This window comes from Malus domestica, chromosome 02 (genome assembly GCF_042453785.1).
Source record: "Malus domestica chromosome 02, GDT2T_hap1".
Taxonomy (NCBI): Eukaryota; Viridiplantae; Streptophyta; class Magnoliopsida; order Rosales; family Rosaceae; genus Malus; species Malus domestica.
The window spans coordinates 91135-104487 of NC_091662.1; the positions used below are offsets into that span (position 1 = coordinate 91135).

Here is a 13353-nt window from a genome sequence, read left to right on the forward strand (position 1 = left end):
TCCAAGTTATTCCAACCCAAATGGAGAACAACACTTGTCTCGACAAGTCATAGAGTTGACGAGCGCCCTCGCACAACAGACGACCTTGGTGAACCAGCTCTTGCAGAGCACCGAGATGCAACGTGCCCCAGATGAGGTGTCCCGAAGTAGGACAAGGGCAGACAAAGAACCTCTCCAGCAGCGTCCCGGTAAACAGTCACTCGACCAGCCACGAACTGAGCGTTCAGGTAGTGTACACTCCCGATTAGGCCCCCGAGATAGCGTATACTCCCATCTTAGAGCGCGGATGAGTGTGCACTCTCGACTAGGCCTACAGACGAGCATACATTCACAGTTGGGGTCACACTCCGATAGTCAACATGAGCAACCTTCCAGGCGAAGTGTTCATTCGCGGCTAAGCCCGTAAGGACCATCATCCACCTCACATTGGAGTAGGCAGCAGGACGGACAGAGAGAAGCAGTCATTTAATCCGGCTCAAGTTCAACCAGCAGCCTGCGAAGAACTCGCTTGCTTGCTAGGAACGCGCTACACGCATCGCATCAGCGGCATAGACGAGCTAAACACATAGAAGAGCAGCTTAGACTAGCAAGTCACGGTTGGAGGTAGCCGAAAGCTCCACTACCTCAACAAAGGTAAATTCAGGAAAAAGTATAAAGACTTTTGACCAAGCGATTGTGCAATTTCCAACGCAACGAGGTCACCAACGAGGCACTACGACGGAACATGACCAACATAAGCAGGTCACCCTTCACGGATGAGATCGAGCAGGCACAGCCTCCACGGGAGTTCAGCATGCCACATTTCACATCTTTCAAAGGGGGATGAAGACCCGGAGAGACACTTAAAGCACTACCGAAGCGCAATAATCCTCTATCGAAACAACGATGATCTCATGTGCAAGATATTCGCCACCACTCTACAAGGTGAGGCGCAAGATTGGTTCTATACCCTGCTGCCACAATCCATCTGGAATTTCAATGAACTTTCTTTGGTTTTCACCAAAGAATATTCATCATATCGCTCGATCAAAAAGAAGTCCGACCATTTGTTCGACGTCAAGAAGAACCCAAAAGAGTCGCTTCGCGACTATGTGAGAAGGTTTAAAGCAGAAAAGGCAAGGATAGTCGGATGCAACGACTCGATAGCTAGAGCAGCATTCTAAAAAGGACTTCCAGCATACCACCCGCTATTCGGAAAATTGATCATGAAAGAAGATCTAACTCTGACAGACTCTTTCGCTCTGGCAGAGAAGCAAGCACTTTGGGACGAAGCTCGCCAATGCACATTCAAGGACTTGAAGAAATACCCGACATCACCTCTCTACTATCCAAACCGGAAGCAGCGAATGACTTATTCGCATGTTTGATGATATCTAAAGCAGCAATAAGCTCTACCATTATACGAGAAGAGCTGGGGGCCCGACTACCTGTATTCTACAGTTCAAAAGCTCTCATCGATGCTATTAAAAATTCAAAAGCTAACTTTGACGATAGTTGTTGTAACCTAGAAGCTCAAGTTTTACTTTCAAACGCATGCAGTCATCCTCATGACGCACTATTTCGCCTAATCCAGACACGTGACGATAAAGACGTAAGACCCTGGCGAATGCAAAGTTTTCTGACGAACGCAACAACTCGGCCCAACAGACGCGCCAAGGGCAGACGAACACTGGAAAGACACACTCGAAAGCAAGTTTTGTCCTTGTCGCCTTAAAGATTCTGCATAGAGCAACATGTACCGGCAGTTCAGCACCACTTCCTACTACGTATCACACGGTCCTAGCTGACCCTTACTCCATAATTCAACTTTAAAGTGGTCCAATACCAGCAGTTGAGCATCTCATGTTGCGTGTAACATGACCCCAGCTCCACGGCTCCTTACCATGCATTCATGACGCAACAAAGCTGCCCAACGACACCCCGAAGGTAGCTAAGCGCGCCCTAGCTGCACTTGCTCCACCCGATAGAGACTTCTAGCATTTGCATGTCCACGGCGCATCCAACTACAAAGGTTCAAGAGTAGGCGTAGTCCTTGTCATCTAGACAGTTAGATGCCTAGGTTTCAAAGTATCCAACAACGAAGCAGAATACGAGACCCTACTAGCAGGCTTCCAAATGGCAAAAAACTTAGCAGTGAAAAAGCTCGCAATTCATTCTGATTCCTAGCCAATCGCTAGCAAAACTGCTTGAAGTGTTTCAGACTTACACCTTCACTCAAGTTCCACAGGCAGACAACGCTCACGTGGACGCACTAGCCAGCCTAGGCTCCACCCTTGACCACCAACTCAAAGGTTTTATTCCGGTGGAGTATCTAGACGAGCCGACCACAGAGGCGAAGCCAGCAGCCGAGGTGTCACAGGTTAGTACAACTCCAAACTGACAAGATTTCATCGTAGACTACCTGGTCAATGGCATATTCCCCATGAAAAGATTGGAGTCTAGGAAGCTCCAAATCAAGGCAACACGCTACTACATGTGGAACGGCATTCTCATCCGAAAATCCTACACCGGACCACATATCTGCTGCCTAACGCTTCCCGATGACTTAAAGGTTCTAAGCTCAATCCACGAAGGCGTTTGTGGAAATCACTCCGGAGGTCGACCCTTAGCACATAAGGCTCTTAACGCAGGCTACTACTAGCCTAACATGCACCAAGACGCTAAGGAGTTAGTACAAAAGTACGACCGTTGCCAACGTTACAAGCTGGTACCAGCACGGCTTGCCAGCGAGCTACACCCGTAGATGAGTCCTTAGCCGTTCATGTAGTAGGCAATCAACCTGGTAAAAACTATGTCACGTGCTACTGAGGACAGAGGCATGATGGTCGTGGCAACCGACTACTTCACCAAATGGGTAGAAGCAGAGCCCAAGATGACCACGACTCAGACGAACATATAGCACTTCATATGGAGGAACATCAATTGCCGATTTGACATCCCTTAGTCTATTATCACCTACAACGGCTCGCAATTCGTGGGCCAAGATGTGGCAAAGTTCTTCCCAAAGTATAGCATCAAGCAGCACATGTCCATACCAAGATAACCTCAAGGCAGTGGCGGGCCGAAGCATCCAACATGATGATCCTCGACTACCTCAAGAAATCCTTACCAACAAGAAGGGAAAATGGCCAGATGAACTCCCCGGATGTCTATGGGCATATCGCACCACCAAAAGACGAGCAACCGGTGAAACTTATTTCCCTTTGGCATTTGGCTCAGAAGCAATCATTCATCCTAATGTCATCAAGCCAAGTATCATCGCACTAGTACTAAGCATTGAGCAGAACAGTAAGAAGATGACCACAAACTTAGATCTGGTAGAGGACAAGCGCGAGCAGACCATCACCTGCATCGCAGCCTACCAGCAACAACTCATTTCTAACTACAACAAAAGGGCTAAGATCCGACAGTTCCAGCCTGAAGATCTAATCCTAAGAAAAACCTTCATCACTGCCCGCAGAGAAGGCTCCAAAAAGATGGATCCTATCTGGGAAGGTCCTTACAAGATCAGCAGAGTAGGCGGCAAGAGTAATTACACCATCGCCACCATGAAACGATAAAAAGATAAAAAACCAGTAGAGCGTCTACAATCTGAATAAGTACCATGTGTGACCTCCCGCTACATCAAAGCCCGAAGACTCAAGAAGCTCAACATGCACCACCTCACAAGTCGATGACTATCCAGTTGTTATGCAGTTCATACCTTACAACTAAGTTCTCGTTCGTTTCACTCGTTTTTCAATGAGGAATTCAGAAGTAATCACAACTTGGCTTGGCTGTATGCTTACAACAATTGATCACTCATGCACTTCAAAAGAAGACTGCGCCCTTCTTAGGGACTCATCGCAGGAATTATACCCCCCGGGATTGACCAACTATGCTCTCCAGTGCGAGAGGGTAAACTAATTGCTCTCCAGTGCGATAGGGTAAACCAATTCCCGGACACCCACATGGGTCAGCTCTCCAAGACGGGAGGATAAACTTTACACTCCGAATATCCAGACATGGATGAGCCTGGCTGCCCTAGTATAACTAGATGCACGATGGCTTGCGTCGGGATTCCTAGAAGTAGCCACAATGGTCTTTTTCAAAGCTTAGTTAGCTGAAGGATTTTGGGTCTCTGGCCTAATCCGTGGAGAACCGGGCCCTAGAGACGAAGGGGCACATTACGCAGTATGCCCTACAGACGGCTGCCCTGGAACCCTAAAGCTGCTACCGAGTGCACTAAGGTAGCTTAGGGTTTCCGGAAGACTGCCTACGGCTTGCCCTTCGAGCAGTAAAGCCACGCTAGACTTATACAACCGCACATTCTTGTGAAAGGTTAAACAAGCTAGCATGCATATACGAAGTTTTATCCACTGCCAACATGCTACGTAGTCGATAAGCTTTACCTCTGCCAAGCGCGGAACAACCTACACCAAGTCCTAAAGTGTTGTGATACTTGCTACGCAACCTATGGAATTGGAGAAAGCCAAGGTTAACAGCCTCGTGGTTACGCGGACTTGTCTACTTCTGTAAGTAAGGCATCTGGTTGCCAACCCTATAGCTAACAACTTTGCAAAGTTCTACACCAACACCTACGGCTGCATAGGCTACACGAGCTTTTCTACTTCTAAAAAAGTATCATGCCTACCACTGGTCTATCAAGTCTAAAGATTAGGGCATGAACAAAAGAAGCGAAGATGAAGAAAAGCGAAGGAAGCATGTTTATAAACAATTAGCAAAGGCCGAAGAAATTCAAGCAAAACAAGAGCTACAAGGAAAAACAAATAAAATTCTAAAGGCTACCTAGAAGATTACAACAACTTATACATCCCACGACTACTTGGTCGCCACACCTTCAGCAGCCGCGACGCTCTTAGCAGCGGCATCATCCGGTGCTTCTCCCCTGGCTGCCTCAGCCTGGGCACTAACTTCTCCAACTACTTCACCAATGGAAGCCTCAAAAGTAAAAGCAAGCAAGTCTTCCGGAGAAATAGATAAGGTCTTGAAACCTCAAGCCCATCCTTCTCACCCTTCAGCTGCTCATTCTTCTCAAGCAGACCAACACGGACGCGCTACAACACATCCACTTCCTTCTTCAAACTTTCGTTGATCTTCAATACACCTTGAAGTTCTAACACTTGGGGTTCAAGCCTATTGACGATTCTCTTAAAGTGGATCACTTGATTATAAGCAGTAATCAACTCTTCATCATTTGCATAAGCAACGAAACGAAGCTCAGAAACTGCAAACTCAAGATCTTGAATCTGAGGTATGTAACATCCAATCTCATTCTCTGCACTTTCATACTTAACTTGGATCGCGTCAAGCCTAGTCTTCAAGTCAACGATCTCGTGGCGAGCGGTCTCAAGCTGTAGAGAAGTGGGGGTAGAAATATTAGACCCATTCAAAGCAACAAGCTCAGAATCCAACCTCTTGATCTCTTCGGCTAAAGAATAAGTTTCAGCTGCCATAGTTTTCACTACCTCATTGGCAGCCTTGCTATATATGCATCATAGCAAGCAGAGCAATCCTTCTATATTGGGTCATATGTTTCGCAAAGGAACTTGGGCAAACAACCTTTCTACCGCCATCAACAAAATTGGCACAAGCGTCCATGTCTTCAAGCAAATCTAGTTTCAAAAGCACACAGATCTCAGCAGCCTCCCCAGAAGCAGGCTTAATGGATTTTTCATAGCTGCCCACGCGAGCAGTCTCTTCCTTCCTAGCAGGCGAATCAGTCTCAGCAGCAAAGGGAGTGAGCCTTAGCACCATTTTAGCAGCAGAGTCCACCTTATCGCTATTCATAGTAGCAAGCCTCTCCAAAGGTGAACCAGACTTAGCTCCCAACAGACATCTTGGTATAGACTTCGGCATTTGGGGCATGACAGAACCTTTACGCTGAGCAATCCTATCAGCAATCGTACTAGCCATTCTCGACATGGCAGGCGCCACAGGCTAAGATCTAGCAGCCTCAGTTTTTCTTCCCATTGGAAGAAGTTATGTCAATCACATGCATCTCGGCAGCAGGCAGGCCCTCATGAGCAGTGGATGAAGTCTTTAGTTTTTCTCAACCGACATCTCTTGAGCAGGCGTGGAAGATCTCTTCTTTCCACCTTTATTCATAGTAGGCTCCACGACAGTGATCAGACGAGCTAATGCATCCGCCTTGATCCTTTTTACCTCATCTTTCCGGAGCAGTCCACATTTCTCCCGGTGAAGATAACTAAGCAACCAACGTCATTCATGGTACTCAGCAAGGGAGCTCAACCTAGCATTCCAGCAAGCAAGAGGCCTGCATGCCTAGCATTCCAGCCGCTCATGAGGCCCGCGACCTTTTTCTTTCTTTCAATCATCGGCCTAGCTCGTGTCATGACCAAGAGCCCAAAAGACATGAGTCATGCAGCCCGTCTAGCACTACATCCCAGCACTTCAATCTGCGGCCCTAGCCGCACAAGCTGTCTATGGCTCTAGCTAAGTTGAGCAGCCTAAAGCAATGGTCCCTGCCACAACACATCCTTAGCCTATGCCGAGCCAACTCCTAGCCCCTACCAACCGACGTGCCGCACCACCCCGACGGCTGCCCCGCGATAGCACTATCCAAGAAGAAAACAAGAAAAATTAAATTTTTTACATCGGCGCGGCATAGAGAAGATGAAGAAATCAACGAAATACGGTCTTTTGCACGGGCAAGATGTAGAAGATTGCTAGATGAGGGGGAACAAATATCCTCTAAGCTATCTATCTCTTGTAGGGTAGAATAAATCGTTCTCCAAAGTTGATTTAATAACCCACTTAAGGTGGACTTAAATAGGCTTTGAGAGAAATTTATTTCCTTTTCCTAGAATGATCTAATTACCTATTAAAGATGGGATCTACATCAAAATAGGAAGCAGTCATACGTTCCCTAAAGCAAGAAGATATCTACATCTGTTGCCCTTTCTTACAAGCAGCTCAACAAGTGTGGGGGCATTTGTGGAGACAAAAATAATCACAAGGCGACACGTGGATTTTTAGACAGAAGAGGACAAAAATACCCTTAAGGCATAACAGGATTCCTACGCGCGAGCAGCGGGTAATCATCCCTCAACCAAGTCAAAAGTGCCCAAAATAGGTAACAATTCAAAACCTATCTTATCAAATCCCTTCTACAAGGTAACTCCCAAAACCTATTTCATTCCATATATTTTTTTACCTCATTTTCCCTCTTTTAGCTAATTATCTTAATCATTCCATAACTCCCCAAATAATTTCTTTCAAAATATGTTAATTAGTCAATTAATAAATTTATTACCTGATTAATCTATTAATGGCTAATTAACCACAATTTACACCAAAAAAAAAATACCTAAACGGCCAGTCCCTATTCTCCTAATAGGGCCGGCCATATCCCTATATATAGCTCACCATTCTCTCCCAAAAAGGACTTCAAACTCTTGCTAAAATTCTCTAGAATTCTCAAACATTTTTTCTCTCTAAATTCTAACTTTGGCATCGAAGGTTCTTCGGCCAAAGCCCCACCCTATTCATCGTGGGTGCGTGAGGCTCTTGGCCTTAACCTAAGGTGTTAATTGTTTTGTAGGTGCAATTTTGTCCAAGATCAAAGAGGAAGAAATTTGCATCCACAGTCTGCATCAGTATAACCTTCAACACTAAAGTGATTATTCCTTTTAAACAAAATTCCTTTGCCTGGACTTCCCTTCAAATATCACAATATTCTCATCACGGCATTCATATGTTGTTCTCCAAGATCATGCATGTATTGACTCACTACACTCAAGGCATAAGCAAGGTCCAGTCCTGTGTGTGCCAAATACATCAAACGGCCTACTAACCTTTGGTATCTTCCTTTGTCAACTGGTACTTGATTAGGATCAAAATTAAGCTTCAATCCTTCTTCTAATGGTGTAGCTACTGGCTGACAAGCTGACATGTCAGTTTCGTGCAACAAATCAATAATATACTTCCTTTGAGACAAGAAAATTCCAGAACTGCTTCTCAACACCTCAATCCCTAAAAAATATTTCAAGGATCTAAGGTCCTTCATTTCAAATTCTATAGACAGGTATCTTTGCAAGGCCGCACGTTCTTCCAGATCATTACCTGTTACCACCATATCATCTATATACATAATAAGTGCAGTAAGCTTCCCATTCTATCTTTTCAGGAACAAAGTATGATCAGAGTCACTTTGTCTGTAACCAAATGCTCTCATAGATTTTGTGAATCTTCAAAACCATGCTCGAGGGGACTGCTTCAAGCCATACAAGGATTTCTTCAATCTGCACACCTTTCTTTTGTATTTATCTAGAGCATTACATCTAGGTGGAAGATCCATATAAATCTCTTATGTCAAATCTCCATGCAAGAAGGCATTTTTCACATCGAACTGCTGTAAAGGCCAATCAAGATTTACAACCAAAGACAACAAAACACGAACTGTATTGATCTTGGCCAAATGAGAAAATGTATTTGTATAGTCAATTCCAAATTTTTTTAGTGTATCATTTTGCTACCAGTCTTGCCTTGAAGTGATCAACCGTCCCATCAGCTTTATACTTCACAATATAAACCCATTTACATCCCACAGGTTTCTTGCCGACTGGCAAGTCTACGATCTCCCAGGTAGCATTCTTCTTCAAAGACTTCAACTCTTCATTCATTGCTGCTTACCAACGTGGATCAGCTAAAGCCTTCTGCACACGGTTAGGAATAAATACAATAGATAATTGATGCACAAATGACTTATTTGATTCTGACAGGTGACTGGTAGACACATAATTTCTTAACGGGTATAACACATTAGACTCAGGGTTGGGCTTACTCATCGAATACCTAGTTTTGCATTTAGGGTCGGCTTCATAAGTAAGTTTAGGAATACCTCGATTAACGCGATCAGGGAGACGACGTGGTGGTGGTGCATCCGGGATTGAAGACGATTGATTATGGTTATTAGGACTCGAGATCGATTGTGAGATAATTGGCGACATAGGATTGTCCGGTGGTGAGGAAACTGGCAGTGAGCTATCTGGCAATGTCGACTCGTCCCTTTCAAGGTTTTCAACATTGTTTCCATGTGAATGATCACCACTTGTCTCCAAGACATTACCACTTAGTTCCAATTCATTCACATCATTGTTTTCATGTGAATGATCACTACTTATTTCCAAGACATCACCACTTAAATCCAAATCATTCACACTATCTATATCTAGAATAGTATAATCAAGAGTTTAAACTTTTGTCTGATTCTCACCTTGAAGTGAAGACTCAGGATTGGCAAAGTACATATCATTCTCATGAAATGCAACATCCACAGTGACAAACAATTTTTTCGTCAGATGGTGATAACAACGATACCCATTCTGATTTGAGGTATACCCCACAAACACACATCGTAAGGCCTGAGGCTCAAGCTTACTTCTCTGCTGTTTATGAAGATGAACGAAGGCCACACAGCCAAACACGTGAGGTGGAAGATTAGGAACTGTAGGAGCATCAACATATGAAGATATGGTCTGTAGCGGTGTCTGAAAGTCGACTAATCGAGATGGAACACGATTCATGAGATACGCAGCTGAGGTGAGAGCTTCTCCCCAAAAAGATAATGGGAGACGCGCCTCGAGCAAAGAAGCACGAACAACCTCTAGAAGCTGACGATTCTTGCGTTCTGCAACACCATTTTGTTGTGGAGTATATGGACATATAGTCTGATGAACAATACCATGATGATCAAGGAAGGCACGAAGTTCAGAGTTTACATATTCGCCGCCATTGTCACTCCTAAGAACCTGTATTTGTGACTTATATTGTACTTGTACCATTTTGTAAAACCGCTAAAACAAAGAAGTAACTTCACTTTTTGACTTCATCAAACAAACCCAAGTCATACGTGTGCAGTCATCAATAAAAGACAAACTAATAAGCACCACCAAGTGTAGCAGTTTTAGATGGTCCCCAAACATCAAAATGAATTATCATAAACAAGATTGAACTTTTATTCAAACTAGGCATAAACGAAGTACGATGACTTTTAGCCATTTCACAAACACCGCATTTAAAGCTAGAAACGTCATGCTTAACAAATAGGCTAGGAAGCAACCTTCGTAAATAGCCGAAAGAAGCATGTTCAAGTCGACGATGCCACATCCAAACCTCCGAAGCTTTATCCCTCTCCCTATGAGATCCTTCCACGGCAAGAGCTTGAGTCAAATTTCGAGAACTGTTCGATGTAAACTCCAAGTAATAGAGCTTTCCCATCCGAATACCATAACCAATTGTCTTACGAGTCTGAATGTCATTTAAAACACAAAAGGAAGGCCAAAAAATAATAAGGCAATGTAGGGCGACAGTTATTTGAGCAACAGATAATAAATTATAGTCAAGGGAAGGAACAACAAGTACATAGTCAAGATTCAGGGTATCAGAGAGGGAGACATCACCTTCCTCAATAATGGGGACAACATTACCATTGGCAACACTAACTATAGTATTGGTGGATGGTTTTAACGTTTGTACCTGTCTAGAATCACAAGTCATATGTTCAGTACCACCAGAATCAATTATCCATGTACTATTCATAACAGATGCAGAAACTTTAAAAGCCTTACCATCATTATATGTATGGTCAGAATCTACCTTAGTTTCAGCAACCAATGCACACAACTTGAACTGGTCACGATTGGTCCTACTTTCCTGTTCAGTTTGATCAGATCGATGCATAGTGGTATGAGCCCAAAATGCCACTGCTCCAAGTAATTTGAGTGAGAAAAGATATGGCCCAAATTCTTAGGCCAACAAAAAAATATGTAACGTGGGCTAAAAAAGAATAGTAGCCAAAAAACAACAAACGACCTTTTTATTTTTCTTTTCTTCTTTTCCTTTTTTTCTTTTCTTGTTTTCTTTTCTTTCTTTCATTTTTTTTAATAATAAAAACAAGGTGCAGGGTTGCACTGCAGAAAAGATAGCAATTATGCAGCCACAACAATAGCAACGAGGAATAAGCAAAGAATCCTCGGAGATGGGCTTCAACCAGGTTCAACGAAATTGGGTCTTTTGGCAGACGGGGACTACGGGATTCTGCATGACAAGGATGGGTGATGATCGCAAAACCTGTGCTGCTGAGAACGATTTCAGTTGGAGCGACTCAACAATGATGGGTAAAAAATATGGGTTGGTTCGACGACGAATTAGCAAGTTTTGTCTCTTACAGCGGCAAGATTTCTGGGTTGGGTCTTAATTCGTGGGTACGTGATGCAGTACTGGGTCGTGGCGAGTGGATGCAGGGATCGGTTCGGTGAACTCTGATCAGCAACAACGGTGTCACTCGTTGGTCGGACGGGCACGCTACACAACTGGATGCGCGGTGGTCTTCAATGGACTTGGATCAGGAACGATAGCGTCGCTCTCTGGTTTCACAGTGCGCAGCACAACTAGCTGCACAGGGATTTCTGGTGCTGGGTTCTTCGGACAAATTGCGATAGTAATTTTTTAAATTTTTTCTTAACCTGGCTCTGGTGCCAAGAAGAGAATGCTTTGAATAGTTATTTTCAATAAAAGGTACTTATAGGTGTACAACCCTAACATAAATGGAAAGATAACTAATTACAAGTGACTACATGAGAATACACGGAATTACGTATCATTAGGGATCTTACCTAAAATACAACAGTCAACACGTTCTGTTCTCTCTGCTTTTATCGGTCTTGGTCTTCAGTCTTAACTGACGGTTAATTCTTTGTTTTCTTTTCTTTTGGGAGGTGGTGGTGCCCACTGCCCGCGTCTTCCGCGTGAAAACCCATGAAGATTATTGTCAACAAGAAAGAGTGAAGACAAAGCAGGCTAGCCAATGGCCAGCCGCATCTCCACAGGTCGCCTCCTCCTCGGAATTAATCATCTGCATCTGCTAATTAATAAGTAATTAGTTATATATCCTAGGCTTGTTAGTCAAAATAATCTCAAATATCGATATAACTTCTTATTTTAGTTTATAAGATTTAAATTAATAGAACTAGTGCTGAGTTGTCCAATATCAATTATTTTGGTAATTCTACAAAACAATTCTGTTAAATAAGAATAAAATGACAAAAATATTTTAATTTTTGTCAAATCATTTTGGCTTATTGTTTATTAAATTGGGGATATCTTTGTTATTTTGGTCTTTATTTAACAGAAATTTTTACGAAAATACTTAAATGATTGACTGGACAAATTTAGGAACCACTACTATTAATTTCAAATTTCAGAAATCACATTGAGAAGTTATGCTCGTCACAAGAACAATTTTAACCAAAATATCTATATAATATAAAAAAACGTGATGACAAGGACTTCAAGACTTTAGTTTTTAACCAAAATAATATGCCAATATAACAAGTTTATTTAATGACGAGAACAAATGCTATATTTCAGACCCTACACGCACATGCACTTACGCACAGGCGGCAAACTGGAAACACTTGATCCTGTATTTTTCTTTCCTCTACTCACTCGTCTACTTTTTTCACACCAGCCCAGATTTACTGTATGATCTATAAAATTAATTATATGATTAAGATGTCAATGGGGTTCTTGTTAATTAAGTTGGCTGATATGTATTATGGAAATGGAGGAGGCTTGACTCGCTGCCAATTTTTTTAGGTTGTTTTTCTTTATAATGGGCACACACAAAGTGTGTGAAAAATTTTTATTTTTATTTTTTGAAGTAGAACAAGATAGGAAGAGAGTGATAGAGAATGTGAGAGTGAAAAGATTTTTTTTTTAATTAGAGATATTTTAGGATTACATTTAGGTGAGGCTTTGAAAAAGAACAACAAAATTTGGTTGTGTGAAATTATATTTATGTCCATATTACTTATTTATGTTCAGTTTTAATTAGAGCGTTATATAATTATACTGATAATTTCATAGAATTTTGGTTGAGTGTTTTATTAATACGTAGTTTATTTTTCTTTACATTAAACTTTCATTTTTTTATTAAATTTATGTTTTTTTTCATTAAATAAAATTATTAAGTGGTTTTTTATTAAGAAAAAGTTTGGTTAAGCCTTTTTACTAAGAAAATGGTTCAGTTTTGGCAATTTCTCTTTCCTATAATATAAAGTGCTACTATACTCATCCCAATGTCTTATTTCTCCACCCACCACAATAAGTTAAAAAATTAAAATGTTAGTTTTTCACCTCTATTATTCCTAAAATAACCTCTAGAATATTCAATTTTTTTTTTAATTTGTATTGCATAAAGCCACTCAGTACTGCAGTCTGGTGATATTCCTCTTCACTTGGAAGTGAAAAGTCTTAGGTTCGAATCTCGTGGATGGCAATTTCGATACCAAATTAGGTTGCCCATTGTGTGGTTTAGCCGAACTTCGC

General features: G+C 42.3%; 1 protein-coding gene and 1 long non-coding RNA gene across 2 annotated transcripts; one reads left to right on the plus strand and one right to left on the minus strand.

Moving 5' to 3' along the window:
- Positions 1-2984: 2984 nt before the first annotated feature.
- Positions 2985-3560, plus strand: LOC139187959 (uncharacterized). Its single transcript, XM_070804628.1, has one exon. It carries the CDS (start codon positions 2985-2987, stop codon positions 3558-3560), a length of 576 nt encoding a protein of 191 aa, XP_070660729.1.
- Positions 3561-9956: 6396 nt separating this feature from the next.
- Positions 9957-10534, minus strand: LOC139192144 (uncharacterized). The gene is made up of 2 exons (XR_011576011.1): positions 10425-10534; positions 9957-10272 (listed from the first exon to the last, which is right to left on the minus strand). It is a non-coding gene; the product is annotated as an uncharacterized lncRNA (long non-coding RNA).
- Positions 10535-13353: the final 2819 nt, after the last annotated feature.